General features: G+C 36.3%; 1 protein-coding gene across 1 annotated transcript in view; it reads left to right on the forward strand.

Annotated features, from left to right (window-relative positions):
- Positions 1–14,248, forward strand: part of isy1 (ISY1 splicing factor homolog) — a 45,804-nt gene extending 31,556 nt beyond the window's left edge. The window contains exons 8-11 of the mRNA XM_039771564.1: positions 1,818–1,940; positions 12,752–12,870; positions 12,961–13,047; positions 13,420–14,248. Coding sequence (XP_039627498.1) covers positions 1,818–1,940; positions 12,752–12,870; positions 12,961–13,047; positions 13,420–13,527 — 437 coding nt within the window. The 3' untranslated portion in view covers positions 13,528–14,248. The remainder of the gene's footprint in view (positions 1–1,817; positions 1,941–12,751; positions 12,871–12,960; positions 13,048–13,419) is intronic.
- The last annotated feature ends 1,828 nt before the right edge of the window (positions 14,249–16,076 follow it).

The raw sequence follows: 16,076 nt of genomic DNA on the forward strand, positions 1-16,076 counted from the left end.
GGAACTTAACTGGAAGCCAGTGTAAGGACTTTAGAAGTGGAGTTAAATGTGTTCATATTTTCTTGTTCCTGTAATAATTCTTGCATTAGCATTTTGAATTAACTTAAAGCTGCATAAAGAACATTTTGAATAGAAGTTTTATTTGTATTCAAAGAGAAGTAGTTCTCATCCATCCACTCCTTTAACTTATTAACACATCTAACTAAGGACAACATCGGAAGAATTGTCATTTGGCCTAAAAGATAGGTGTAACTGATATCACCTGTGTAGAAGTGAAAATTAACATTGTTTTCTTATTATACTTCCCAATGGAAGCTTGAAAAGTGAACAGAATAAAAGTCCCAATACTGAGCCCTGAGGGTCACCATATCTCACTTAATAATGATGGAATACTATCAAGCCAATTTCTGTACTGCACATACTATAATCAGTTTGATAAACACGAACTAAATCAGGCAGCTGTGAACCCAAAGTCATTTTTCTGCCTCTGTAGTAAAACACAATAGTCAATGGTATCAAATGCTAAGCTTAAATCTAACAGAATAATTACAATGGAACTTATTTCTTTAATGAATATTAGAATGTTGTTTACAACATGTGTAAGTGCTGTTAATGTACTATGACCTGTCTGGAAGCCAGGCTGGAATTTCTCAAATAAATTGGGATGTGTAAGATGAGACTAAAGCTAATTGGCAACTAGTTCTTTCTAGTACTTGAGAGAGAGAGAGAGAGAGGGCAAATTTGAAATGGGTCTGTAATTAAGTGTATGTGGGTCTATATCTGACTTTTTAAGTAATGGTTTGATAACTGCTTCAAGAATTGCATCATTCAGCAACTGGGTACTGCCAGAACATCCATCCATTGTGCATTTTACTAGTTTTGTTGGCACTGGGTCGAAGGAAAGTAGTATGTTTCATTTTAGAAATTAAAATTTAGACTTCCTGTTCTATTTCAAAATTAAAATTTCTAAAGTGGTATATGCAAGGTGAGACAGGGTTTCCCAAGCTAGTATTGGTTTTCACTGTGATGCTGAGTTCTGGGATCTTGTTTTCAATTGTTTCATTAAAGCAGCTCATAAAGTCTGAACTGCTAATGTCTGTTGGTATATTGCACTATAATTCTAAATAGTACATCAGGATTATTATCGTTATCTATTATTTTTAGAATAGTAGTCTGAGTGGGCTTTAAAAAGGGCTTTTTAATATTTTTAGTACTCTCTCTCAAAAGACATGCAGCTTTGTTGCTGTCCAACTACACTCCAGACCAGCATCTTCCATATATATGTGGTGCAGATATTTTAGTGGAGTTTTAAAGAAAATATAGGGTTTTCAAGTATGTGCTAATTTTGGGGTTGTATTTTGGTTTAAGTATGACTGCATGAAATGTTGTTTGTTTCAAATAAAATAAAGTATATGGTAATTTAAATCCAAATTAACAAAAAGCTAATATATATTTTGTGTTGTCTTACTCCTATGATGCACAGTGTTAAAGTGCCACTACCAGTAGTTTTTGATGTTTTGTTGTTTTTTTGTTTTTTTTTACATTTATTATGTTCCTTTTTATGTTGCATCTTAGAGAAAATATTTTCATGTATTCTGTCCTTTTAATGATTAAACCCTTCTTGCAAATCAACGTTTCCTACATATCAATTATTTGAATTAAGAAATGCCCAGTCTACAAAAGAAAAGTATTTTTGGGAAAACAAGTTTGCACCTAAATAAAGTACATTGAGTTTCAGTTTGACTGAATGTGATCAACACTATAATGTGTTGCCTCATTAATTTCTTACCACTGTTTCTTCTGACTTATATAATTAGCGGTTCCCCCACCAAGAAAGACTCGTGCAGAGCTTATGAAGGACATTGATGCAGAGTACTATGGTTACAGAGATGAAGATGACGGTGTTTTGGTGCCCCTTGAGCAGGATTGTGAGAAGCTAGGTAAGTCAAAAGTGTAAAGAGTTTTTGTACTAGGAATTAATTAAATAATTACTTGAGGCAGAACCTTTAAAATCATGCACATGATGATGGGATAGACTAAAATAGAGGGAGAAAAGAAAGAAGGAAGGAAATAAATTGGGAAGTAGCAATGTAATATTGCTTAAAAAAACTTGCTTGCGTTAGTACTTGATAATGGTTAACATTCTCACAAGAATATGCTTTCTTATTGAAGAAATTCTGACATTGTTCTCTCATGGTATATTGTAATGTCAGCAAGGAGAGAGACACACATGATATGCCTGTTGATTGCTGAGCATTCTGCAGAATACGAAAGTAACCCTAATAAGCAGCATACTGCAAAACATTCAAAGCTCATTATGTCTCCTAATATGATCACAAGTGTTCTTTCAAATAAATTTCAGCTGCCTGCCCTGTGCTTGGGCACATGGTTTTCAGTCAGACAGAAATTTAATTACATTTACTTTATGTAAGCATATCTGTACATTTGAAATGGAAGGTTTCACCATTATTTACTATAGAAGTATTTCTCCATTTAAATTTTACATTGAAGCAGCATTATATTGCAGTTTAGCCTAGTTGCTAAAGAGCTAAACTCTGTATTTCAATGTTTTGAGTAAAATTTATATTCTGGCTTTCTCAATTTTCCTCGACAAACTTTCAGCCTTATATACTACTACTAAGGCATAAGATCATTGGGATACTATTTATAGTAAAGTGTTTATCTAAAATAGACTTGTTAGCAAGAATAAAGTTCATTCTATATAGTTATTAAGGTTGCAGGCTGGTTTAACTGACGGTTAGGGAGACTAGTGTTACAGCTATGCATACTTCACTTTAAATAAAAAAAAAATAAATTAAACATCAACTTCTGCAAGAATTCTTTTTAAAAGGGTTTACAACATGAACAGATAGATTGATGTACTGAAAAATATATACTCCTTCCAGGTGCATATTTAATAGGGTGGTTTCTTTATTATCCACTACCAAAATACCCGCGCTTCTATAATCTATATATACAGCTATCATTTGTTGCCAGGCAGAGAGGCTTTCACAATCTGTTGTGGAGGCACTCTAACACAGAATAAATGTCGATTAACATGTTGCTTCAACCAATCAGATTTTAAATTGGTGTCAGTAGGGCCCTTTAGCAGGTGTAAGGCAACGTCGCCGTATTCAGACCCATTGATTGGATAGATGCCTATATGAGGAACTCTACGAGGCCATTGAACGCACCGCAAATGCTCCGAGTGAAATATCGTCGCGTGCACTACGGCCAACTCCATGGCAGGATTCTGGACAATATTATTTGCCAGACACAGACCAGATTTCAAGACCGTGAAAACCTGATGTTTGTCACGCTTCTCGAGCCTCAGACATTTCGGGAATACACACAAAATTTCATGCATGCAGCCTTCTCCACTTTAACACAAGAGCCACGGAGCACTTTTTGATCTGTCTCGGCTAAAAACAGAACTGACTGTAATGTATGCCATGGATGATTTTGCAGGAGAATCTCCCACTGATCTCCTTGACTTCCTTAATCAGAAAAATCTGAATGAGAGCATGGGGCAGCTGTTCACATTGGTATATTTGGCGGTGAGCATTCCTGTGTACACTGCTTCTGTCGAGCGGACATTTTCAGCCCTAAAGCGAAATCAGATTTATGCCAGAAATACCATAGGGCAGGTTCGCCTTTCAGCATAAGCTTCGATGGCGATAGAAAGTGATGTTTTAATGGAACTGAAGTGCACGGATAACCCATACGACAGAGTAATTGAACCGTTTTTGAGGAAAGAGAGGACAATGGATTTTGTTTACAAATAATCCGAATTTTTGGTGAGTAAAATGTTGCGGTTTTCCTAAATAATATTGCAAGTTTAGGAGTTATTATTGATGTTTTTTATGTGTGTCACGGCTGTGGCTGCAGTAGAAAGGTTTAAATAAAGGCATTTACTGTGGCTACAGGAGTATATATATACACCCCGATCTACAGTACATACTGTCAAATGAACCACAGTCCGTGGCTCAACACGAGAGGCTTCGCCTCTAGTGCTGACGTCTGAGGTTCGATTCCCGAGAGGGGGTGCAGTGAGTGTGTATGCATGATGAGCCCAGAATTAGGGCGAAACACGTGCTGCATACTGTTTGCATTATTTGACAGTAAAACTATTTCAATATATTCAATATATATATCAGCGCTTCCTGATTCATTTTACCCTCGCACCCCCGTGGTTTGAGAAGAACTATGAAAACATATGAGGTTAACGCAGAAAAACAGATCACCAATTGAAGCTTTATGAAAAACGGATACTTTATTCGCCATCAATAATTGTTTTGGTAAAGCCATACTCCGTGTAATCCTCCTTCCATGTTCTAATTTTTTCGCGACTAGCCATGATTAAATGAACGGTAAAAAAGTAAGAGCGAACCGAGGGTGACTTATCCAGGCAGGCAGGCGACAGCTCAATAGTTCGAATTTGGATATAAGTGCATTCTATTTAGTCGACAGAAATATCTTTGGTAGGAATGTAAGTTGAATTTAGCCTTTAAATTTCTATGGTGAAGAAAAATTTATGCAATTACGACTAAATTTAACTTGCATTCCTATCAAACATATTTCTGTCGACTAAATAAAAATTACTTATATTTAAAATTTAAATAGAACTTGAACAGATACGATAGTTCATAATACCCACGCAGCACTACAGTAAGTGCATGTAAGAGCAGGAGTCCTCAGTTTTAACAAGCAGCATATTGCACTGATACGAAATAGCCTGCCCATTTAATTATTTAGGAATGGATAGATAAATTAAGATTTTGTACAAATAATGTTTTTCATTTTTCTTCCTCGATTAGATTCTGGCACCCCCAGCAACAGCTGCTCACACCCTAAAGGAGATAGAGATAGAGATATACAGTATAGATAGATAGAGATAGATAGATAACAGTGACAAAACAATTACATTGATTACATTGACAATCATGTTACGTTATTTTCAAAATGTTTCTTTTTCATTACTTCTTTAACACACTACTTCTCCGCTGCAAAGCGCGGGTATTTTGCTATATATATGTATAAATATATATGTATAAATGTGTTTCTGTATATGTGTGTATGTTTATGTATATGTGTGTATATGTATATGTGTGTATATGTATATGTGTGTATATGTATATGTATATGTATATGTATATATATATATATGTATATGTGTGTATGTATATATGTATATATACTGCTCAAAAGAATTAAAGGAACACTTTTTAATCAGAGTATAGCATAAAGTCAATGAAACTTATGGGATATTAATCTAGTCAGTTAAGTAGCAGAGGGGGTTGTTAATCAGTTTCAGCTGCTGTGGTGTTAATGAAATTAACAACAGATGCACTAGAGGGGCAACAATGAGATGACCCCCAAAACAGGAATGGTTTAACAGGTGGAGGCCACTGACATTTTTCCCTCCTCATCTTTTCTGACTGTTTCTTCACTAGTTTTGCATTTGGCTACAGTCAGTGTCACTACTGGTAGCATGAGGCGATACCTGGACCCTACAGAGGTTGCACAGGTAGTCCAACTTCTCCAGGATGGCACATCAATACGTGTCATTGCCAGAAGGTTTGCTGTGTCTCCCTGCACAGTCTCAAGGGCATGGAGGAGATTCTAGGAGACAAGCAGTTACTCTAGGAGAGCTGGAGAGGGCCATAGAAGGTCCATAACCCATCAGCAGGACCAGTATCTGCTCCTTTGGGCAAGGAGGAACAGGATGAGCACTGCCAGAGCCCTACAAAATGACCTCCAGCAGGCCACTGGTGTGAATGTCTCTGACCAAACAACCAGAAAGACTTCATGAGGGTGACCCAAGGGCCCCATGTCCTCTAATGGGCCCTGAGCTCACTGCCCAGCAGCATGCAGCTCGATTGGCATTCGCCATAGAATACCAGAATTGGCAGATGCACCACTGGTGCCCTGTGCTTTACAGATGAGAGCAGGTTCACCCTGAGCACATGACAGAAGTGAAAGGGTCTGGAGAAGCCATGGAGAACATTATGCTGCCTGTAACATCATTCAGCATGAGCAGTTTGGTGGTGGGTTAATGATTGTCTGGGGAGGCATATCCATGGAAGGTCACACAGACCGCTACAGGCTTGACAAAGGCACCTTGGCTGCCATTAGGTATCAGGATGAAATCCTTGGACCCATTGTCAGACCCTATGCTGGTACAGTGGCTCCTGGTGCACGACAATTCCTGGCCTCATGTGGTGAGAGTATGCAGGCAGTTCCTGGAGGATGAAGGAATTGATACCATTGACTGGCCACCACACTTTCCTGACCTAAATCCAATAGAACACCTCTGGGACATTATGTTTTGGTCCATCCAATGCCACCCGGTTGCACCTCAGACTGTCCAGGAGCTCAGTGATGCCCTGGTCCAGATCTGGGAGGAGATCCCCCACAACACCATCTGTCATCTCATTAGAAGCATGCACCGATGTTGTCAGGCGTATACAAGAACACAGGGCCCATAAAAAGTGCTGCATACAATTTTGAGTTGCTGCAATTAAATTTTGGCAAAATGGACTAGCCTGCCACATAATTTTTTCACTCTGATTTTTGGGGTGTCTTTGAATTCAGGGCTCTGTAGGTTGATCATTTTCATTTCCATCAAGCGATGTGGCATCCTTTCGTTCCTAACACATTACCCAGTCTATATCAGTATAGATATCCAGGAGGATTTCTTTTTCCCATTGAGATCTGATGTGTTTTCAAAGTGTTCCTTTAATTTTTTTGAGCAGTTTATATATGTATATATATATGTATATGTGAATATGTATGTGTATATGTATGTATATGTATATGTATGTATATGTATATGTATGTATATGTATATGTATGTATATGTATGTATATATATGTGTATATGTATGTATGTATATATGTATATGTACATATATATATATATATGTATATGTATACATATATATATGTATATATATATATATATGTATATATATATGTATATACACATATATATATATATACACATATACACATATATATATATATATATATATATATATATACACATATATATATATATATATATATATATATATATATATATATATATATATATATATATATATATATATATATATATATATATATATATATATATATATATATATATATATATATATATATATATATATATATATATATATATATATATATATATATATATATATATATATATATATATATATATATATATATATATATATATATATATATATATATATATATATATATATATATATATATTACATATATATATATATATATATATTTACACATATATATATATATGTGTGTGTGTGTGTGTGTGTATATATATATATATATATATATATGTATATATGTATGTGTAGATATATATGTGTATATCCTTTGACCTTCTTCGTTCCTCTCCTTGACACCATACCTACTCATCATCTCCTTGTAGCCTGTGTTTCCTTCACCAACATGTCCATTGAAATCCGCTCCAATCACCACTTTCTGTCCAAAAATCTTCTTTCTCATCCATCGCATATGGACTAACAACATTAATCATCACACCTCCAATTTCCAGCTTCATAATCATTACTCTGTCTGACACTCTTTTCACCTCCAGGACACTCTTGACATACTGTTCCTTCAGAATAACCCCTACTCCATTTCTCCTCCTATCCGCACCATGATAGAACAATTTGAATCCATGTCCAATCCACCTGGCCTTACTCCCCTTCCATTTAGTCTCTTGCACGCACAATATATAAACTTTCTTTCTCTCCATCATATCTGCTAACTCTCTCCCATTACCAGTCATACTGCCAACATTCAAAGATCCTACCCTCAGTTTCACTCTCTGTACTTCCTCCTCTCCTCATGCCTCCGGACACATCTCCCCCCTCTTCTTCTCCTCCTTCTTCGGCCAACAGCAGCCCAATTTCCGCCAGCACCCTGTTGCATAACAGTACTGGTGGTTGTCGTTGTTAACCCGGGTCTCGACTGATCTGGTATGGAAATTTGTGTTGTCCGTATATTGATTTGGCAAAATATTACACCGGATGCCCTTCCTGATGTAACCCTCCCCATTTATCCGGGCTTAGTACCGGCATGAAGAAACACACTTTTTTTTGTGCATCCCCTGTGGCTGGGTTATAGAATTTTTTTTGTCTTCAGTTCGCACACTTCCACGCAATTGGTCCGGGATTTTTCAGGTGATTTTCTATGTAATAAACTTAAGTTATAGTGTTATGAGAATTATATTAACTTTCAAAATGAATTGTTATAACATTAAAAATACTGAATGGATAAATGTGTACAAATCTTTCGTCATGTAGAAAATTATGACTTTCAAGAGAATTGAATACTCTTCAATACCCCTGTGTGTGTGACATAGAGATAGATATTAGGGAAGTCAAAGTTAACACATGCAGTTAATATGGAACAGTATAACGTGATATTTTTAAGACAACCCTTCCTATCTAAGCCACTGATGTTTAAACTGAGAATTACATCCTTGGAAAAGTTGCCTTTTGTTAAATATCTGTTCGTTTTAAAAATTGTCTTTCAGTTGCCCTTTTTAAATAAACATATAGATAATGGGTTCTTCGCCACAAACAGCTGTGAGGTGGTACATGAGGGATACAAAAAAGGTCAAAAGTGGCACATAAAAGAACTGTTGATTACATGGCAGCTGAACACAAATCTCTATGCTCAGCCGTGGTTTTTTTCCACTGTTCTGTCTGACGATGCTTCTGGTATGACACTCCAATCCTGTCTTTCCAAACCCAAGTCTTTTAAAGCTCACGTGGGTTCAGAGAGAACAGTTCTCTCTAAATTCAACACCTTACGCCACAAATGATGGATTTCTGCAAAAGTGAGACTCTCACATGAGTGCTCTCTTTCTCACCTCCAAATACCCCATCATTAGCTTTTGCAGATGAACAAGCTTCTCTGTCTGTCTCTCTCCCTCACTCTCTCTGGTCTGGCCCACCAACGTTACAAGAATTTTTTAGTTTTGGTGAACTTTTTTTTTTTTTAATAAAACTGACATGTCTAACATTTCATTTTAGTATTCTTGATTAGCAGCGGAAAGCTAATGTTTCAGACAGAGCTGCCAATGTTTAAGCTTCATCCAGTTTTAAAGGAAAGTTTACAGCAGAACTGTGCTTAAAGTTCTCAAAAGTGAAATCCATAATGACCCAATAAAACACAAACCCTCAACCTCCACAATTAACTAAGTAATTTTCCCCTTTTTTTTTGTTTTTGTTTTTTATAAACACTGCGTTGTATGTAACTTATTTTTCTATTTCTTTTGATCTGGATTCATGTGAAACTATTTTTTATAAATTAAAAAAATGCATGACAAAAACTAAAGAGTTGAAACTAAGCCATGAAAAACTATCAATTTTAGCCATGCCTAGTAAGAGTTCAGTACTTAACAATATAAGACTCAAATAAAATGTGGATCTTTCAAAATATGTCAATTCTTCGATGTGGTGTGCCAAGATAAAAGGCTGAAATCTCTGGACCTAGAGATATCAAGTTTCATGTAATAACATGTATCAATAGTTTACTGTAGTTTATTGACATTTTCTCTGATTAATAGAGCTACCGTTATACAAAATCATGCAGTAGATCTAATGTCAGCAACACCTGAAATCAAAGATCATGCTCCACTTCATTGCTTTGAGTTTATATTACATGTGGCCTTGAACAGATGGCAAAACATTTTGGGGGGTTCTTGACTTAGTTTGGGATAGATAGAACTTTGTGTTGACATGGGAAAATGTTGGCTTTTTACAGAAGCTCTTTAAATAAATATATACATGAATTGGTAGATATGTAAGAAAATAAATAAATATAAACATACACTTTTGTCTGAATACACACCAGAACGACCATAGAGCAAGAAACTTAAAAAGAAAGAGAACCTTTGACTTGGCTGTCTTTGACTTATTGCTGTTGGTATAAAGGAGCCCCAGTGGCGTTTCCTGGCACACTTCTGCTGAATGATTTGTTGGGTGAAAGTACTCCTATGTTAGTGTGTCAGAGAGAGGATGTGTAGCATTGTTCATAAAAGCATTCAGTTTTGTTTTAACTGTCTTTTGCTACTATCTCTAGAGGGCCCAGAATGTGTTCTATAACTGAACTTGTCTTTTAAAATTTGTTGATTCGTTGGGCCTCTCTTGAAGTGATGTTACCAGCCCAGCACACCGCAGTATAGAAAACTGCAATGGTCATCACAGAGATAAATAGAAGATGTAAAGGATGTCACTTCCCACATTAAAGGCACATGGTCTCCTATGGAAAAAGGGTCTGATCTGCGCTTTCTTATATAGTTCCTCTGTGTTCCAGGACCAGTCTTACCTGTCATTAATAGAACCACTGATCTAAGCTACAGTATTCCGGTAACAATGGCTGAAAATGATGACATTTATGATTCTTTGATTTAATACTTTCAGAGATTGTTCAAAAGACAGAATGGTCGATACTTGTAAACTTAGTGCAGGCAAATTTAAATATCACAGAAGTCTAAACCATTAACTAACCTTTTGGAAAATTAATAGCACCAGAATGCAGACCTGTAAGTACAGTTGAAGATACAGAGCTAAGACGCATCATTCAGCAAGGTCTGACATTTCACATGCATTACCTTCACCTGTTGCAGTTGTATTAAGAATTCTATATGAAAGACACAAGTCTTTGTGTTTTGAGCAGCTAAGGCACTCTACTGTAGTCATATTCACAGGGGACTATTGGACATTAATGAACCAAAGTGGTTAAATATGTGATGAATAGAGTCCTATTTTATTTCTACAGTATGTAATGTATATAAAATCTTTTACTAAATGTGTTTTCTGGCATTGCCCAGGTTTTCATTCAAAATATCTTCTGTAAATGTTACTTTACACTGATCTGCGCGAGGAATAAACACTGTATGGACAAAAGAATTGGGAAACGTGTCTTAATTATTGAATTCAGGTGCATCAATCCGACCCATTGCCACAGGTATATAAAATCTAGCACCTATCCATGTAGTCTCCATTTACAGACATTTGTGTAACAAAATGGGTTGGTCTTAAGAGCTCAGTTACTTCAAGTGTGGTACTATGATACGATGCCTTTGCGATAAGACAGTTCATGAAATTTCATCCCCACTGGATATTCCACAGTCAACTGTAAATGGTATTATTGGAAAGTGGAAGCATTTAGGAACAACAGCAACTCAGCCACGAAGTGAAAGAGTGTAAAGTCATAGAGCAGGATAACAACTGCTAAAGGGCAGGTGTAAAAATTACTACCACTCTGTTAATTCCAAAGAGTTCCAAACTTCCACTGGAATTAATGTAAGTAGGTTGGAGAATGGACTGACTGACAAAAACTGTGTGGCAAAAACTTCAGGGATTGTGTTTCCATTGGCCAAGCAGCTGCAGGCAAGCCTTACATCACTAAGTCTGATGTTGAGCCTTGGATGGAAGGTTGTAAAGCACACTGCCACTGGACTGTGGAGCAGTGGAAACGTGTTCTAATTGAGTGACGAATGACGCTTCTTTGTTTGGCAATCGGATATGCAAGTCTGGGTTTGGCAGATGTTGGGAGAATGTTACCTACCTGACTACATGGTGCCAACTCTGAGGTTTGGTGGATAAGGGATAATATTGTAGGGCTGTTTTTCAAGGTTTGGGCTAGGCCCCTTACTTCCAGTTAGCATACCAAAGCATTTTGGACAATGCTATGCTTCCAGCTTTGTGGAAACAGTTTGGAGAAAGCTGTTTTCTATTCCAGCTTGACTGTACACCAGTGCACAAAGCAAGGTCCATAAAGACATGGTTGGATGAGTATGGTGTGGAAGAACTTTACTGGCCCACACTGAGCCCTGACCTCAACCCCATCGAACACCTTTAGGATGAACTGGAACAGAGATTGCAAGCCAGGCCTTCTCATCCAACATTAGTGCCGGACCTTATAAATGTGCTACAGAATGAATGGTCAAAAATTTACCACGGGAAGCCTTCCAAGAAGAGTGGAAGCTGTTATAGCTGCAAAGTGGGGACAACCTCTATATTAAAGTCTAGTATTTGAATGCAATGTCATTAAAGTCCCTGTTGGTGTAATAGTTAGGCTTCCCAATACGTTTGTCCATATAGTGTAGTTTCTTGTGAGTGAAGCAGTTTGACCAGAGATGCCTGGCTGCAAAATATACTCTTTTCAACCAGCATCTTTCTCTCAGGTTGCACAAGTCAGACTGTTCTTCGCTTTCAAAACAGTCCATTTTAAAATTGGCCTCTGAAGTTTTAAAGGGGGCCTGATGCTCAACCCAAATTATCAAATTCATCAACCCTTGATGTACAGTTGATTTTGAGTGATTCCTTAACAAATGTGTCCAGACACCAAGTCATCTTTATGTATGTTGATATACCTTGTGTTTTCCATGCATTGTTGTTTGCCTGGGTATTATTTTAAATGTACATGATAAATTTAAAGTGTGAAAACATGCATTTTAATAAAATGATCAGCAATTCAAATTTATTAAGCATACTAACCATTACACTACTTTTGCAACCTACATGGCACTGGTTCTATGTCAATAACATTATATTATCTTGTGCAACTCAAGCAGGGCTAAAATTTTGTCAAAAACCTGACATATAATGAGAGGTGTCTAAAGTTTGAAAAACTAGACTATGTATAAAGAACAAATATTGCTCATATTTTTTATTTATATAATTCCTGTCCTCAGCAATAGCCAAGGCAGTACAGAAGTGGAAAGCTGACAAGGAATTGCGCCTGGTTGGAGATGGTGGTCCTGAAAAAGATGCAGAAGAAGATGAGCATATATACAGAGTGCAAGAGGATGAGGTGAGCCAGCAAAAGCATCTTGACTTGTGAATGCATGAGATGTGTGCTATTATATATGGGTGTTCTTTGTTAATGCATATTTATTTGCAGTCAGATGAGGAAGAAGGAGAGAAGATTGAAAGAGAGGACAACTCACAGACATTTATGGCTCATGTGCCTGTACCATCACAGAAGGAGGTAACACCATAGGGTTCCTTTATGCATGAAAATGTATATGTGGCTTCTTAAGATTAAGGGGTTTTTGAATGTGTTTTGCAGTGGTTTGCATCTTACTTATCATTTTTGCCCTGAGATGGAGGTGTACAGTAATCCTTTGCATCTGAATGGTTATACTGACAATTTACAGTCATTGAAGACAGGAAATGGAGTTGAAAAAGCTACTTTACTAATGTGATCTTTGGGACTTAAATCCCACTTGTTGTTTGTTTTTTTTTTAATTATTTAAAATATAACGTGCTATTGAGCATCATAATAGCTTTTGTAGTACTTTGTCACAAATTGATGATGTTATAACTTGATCTATATTTTATATATTTTTTTTTTTCACAGATTGAGGAAGCCCTTCTAAGAAGAAAGAAAATGGAGCTTTTGCAAAAATATGCTAGTGAATCTCTAATGGCACAAAGTGAGGAAGCTAAAGCCTTAATGGGCTTGTAGCAATGAGTGTTGATCTTTTGGGATGGAGAACCCTGATACTGGTTATTTACAAATTGGTCGAACCTCCTATTGGAACTTTACAAAACTGGTTTTGTCACGTTGTAGGACTGTTCACAAACTTGGGTTAGGGCAAATTTCTGTAAATACTGTTTTTTGTACTTTTTGACTTTTTTGTATTAAATTTTGTAAAAATGTATATATCCAGTCTGAAATTTAACCTGTATTAATGACTGATAAATTATTTTTTAAATACCAGGCTGACTATTTCTGTTTAGAATAGAAAGTGCTCCCATCACTTTTTCTATCTTTGCAGGGTTAATGTTTTCTCTCCTGGTTGGCTAATGCTTCCAGCCAGCAGTAGTATAGCCTGTAAGCAATACTTATTTATCTTTGCATTAGTGCTTACATCCATGGTTGGGCATTTTGATGTTTTTTGAGTAGATACTGTTTAGAGAGTATAAATTAGAGTATAATTAGTTTGATTTGTACTGTGATGCAGCAATAGTGTTGTAAATTCCACTGAAACAGGGATACATTCAGTACTACTTACAATCCTACATGACCCAACATAAGGCAGCATACACCGGAAACTGGCACTTTCATCTATCATACACCTCAGCTTTAGCTGCATTCATTTGACCTTTTTCAGGGGATTGTACAAATTAGGTAAAAATTTAACAGTAGGTTGCTGTAGCTCCCGTGTCGTCTTAAAAAAAAAAAACTCCTATCATACTGCACGACTTTTCCAGGAATTTTTAGTTATAGCTTCCGTTGACATAATCTCAGCAAGTAGGGGACAGTAGTGGCCTACTCCTGCTACCACTAGTCGTGTAGCATGACATCCCTAGCTAGTCTGTCAGACTGATGCAGTTGAATTCTGTAAATATGTATGCCCATGTAAAAGATTTGCTTAGAATGATTTTCACTAATGTGGAAAGTCACTCTACGTTTTCATAGCAGTTTGTTAGTTGAAACATATGGCATGAAGGAAACTGACACTTCGTTGCACATTTGTTTATTTGTATACTTAAAAGTCTTGATCTCAAGATAAACAAAAAAGGTCAGATGCACCAGAAACTCCAAGCACTTGTATATATTGTTCCCTTAGATGTTGCTACGCAAGAGTGTAGAGAGCTAAATCATATTTTATAGTAAAATTGCCAAGCAGACGGGCTCACATAATTTTTTAAGAGTAGTTTTAAGTATGTAAGAAAATTAGCAAAAAAGTGTTTGCATGGAGAAAAAGTTCATGTTTCAATGATAACCCATATTTGATTATGAGGGGTTAATAAAATGCTTTATTGCTGTAGAATTTGTTGTCAATGTAATGATCAAAGTTGTGTTCTATTTATGTAGCCTTTCTACAGGGTGGTCCAGATCTAATTGTGCAGATCCAGATCATCTGGATTAATTTGATTTATGCAGGGACGATTCCAGTTCGGCGCGAAGATGATTTTTCATGTCGTCAGTTCGCACACTTCTCGATGGTCCGGGATTTTTCGGGTGATTTTTCTATGTAATAAACTTAAGTTATAGCATAATGAAACTTGCATAATTAGATCTGGACCACCCTATACTTAATATGAGCTCAGAACTTATCCCCTTTTCTGCTCCATTGCTACAGACATTTTGCAGAAGTAACTATATGATGAGGATCACAGTGTCTCTTGTCATGACATCCTTTTTTTCCCCTCTTCTCTTACTGCTATAATTTTTTAAGAAATCTTTCCCTACTGATATTTTGCTACAGAATATGCTGACTTTCTCCAGCTCAGGCGCTATTAAACAGAGTGGACTAGATCAACCTGATCTTGCGTAATTGTAAAAATGACTGTAGCATAGTTACAGTATATCATTTTAGGAAATTACACATCTTCAGACTTACAGGATCTTTATATTTCAGCAAATCACGTCTTAAAAAGCGTTGCTTATTTTTTCTAAACTTGAACCACAGTGTTGGCCTTCATGTTTCAGATTTTTTTTGCCTTACATCCTGCTTCCTAACCTATACATCTCATCTTATACAAATACCTGGACAGCAATGAAGCTTAATTTTGCAAAGTACAATTTAAGTTTATTAAACTGGTATAGCCTTCCACTAGAAGATGGATTGGAAACAAATTTAGTAACTGATACCAGTGAGATTATAATCAAAGAAAAATTAATCATGTCAGATTTATATACAGATTACATAAGTACAGAATAAAAATACAGGTACTCATGGTCTTCACTCGGTTTAGAACAGTAGTAGACATTTATTATCCACTGTGTGGCCTCTTCGCTATAATTGGAAAAATTACCAGCTGAACCATTCGAAAGTCTGAGTGTTGTTGGCACATGAGGATTAGCAAATTCTTACCTGGTGTATAGTATCAGGACTTGCACTTTGGGTATGAGGTGATTGCCTTAGGTGTCATTTTAATGCCACTTTTTCAGCATTACAAAAAAATAATACTTTAATGCTCTGTGTTAACCTTAAGAATAATTTATTTAAAAAATTTCAACTCCTGCATAACACAGTTCACCAGGCTTCACCACACTGAGCATCT

Source organism: Polypterus senegalus, chromosome 12, assembly GCF_016835505.1.
Source record: "Polypterus senegalus isolate Bchr_013 chromosome 12, ASM1683550v1, whole genome shotgun sequence".
Taxonomy (NCBI): domain Eukaryota; kingdom Metazoa; phylum Chordata; class Cladistia; order Polypteriformes; family Polypteridae; genus Polypterus; species Polypterus senegalus.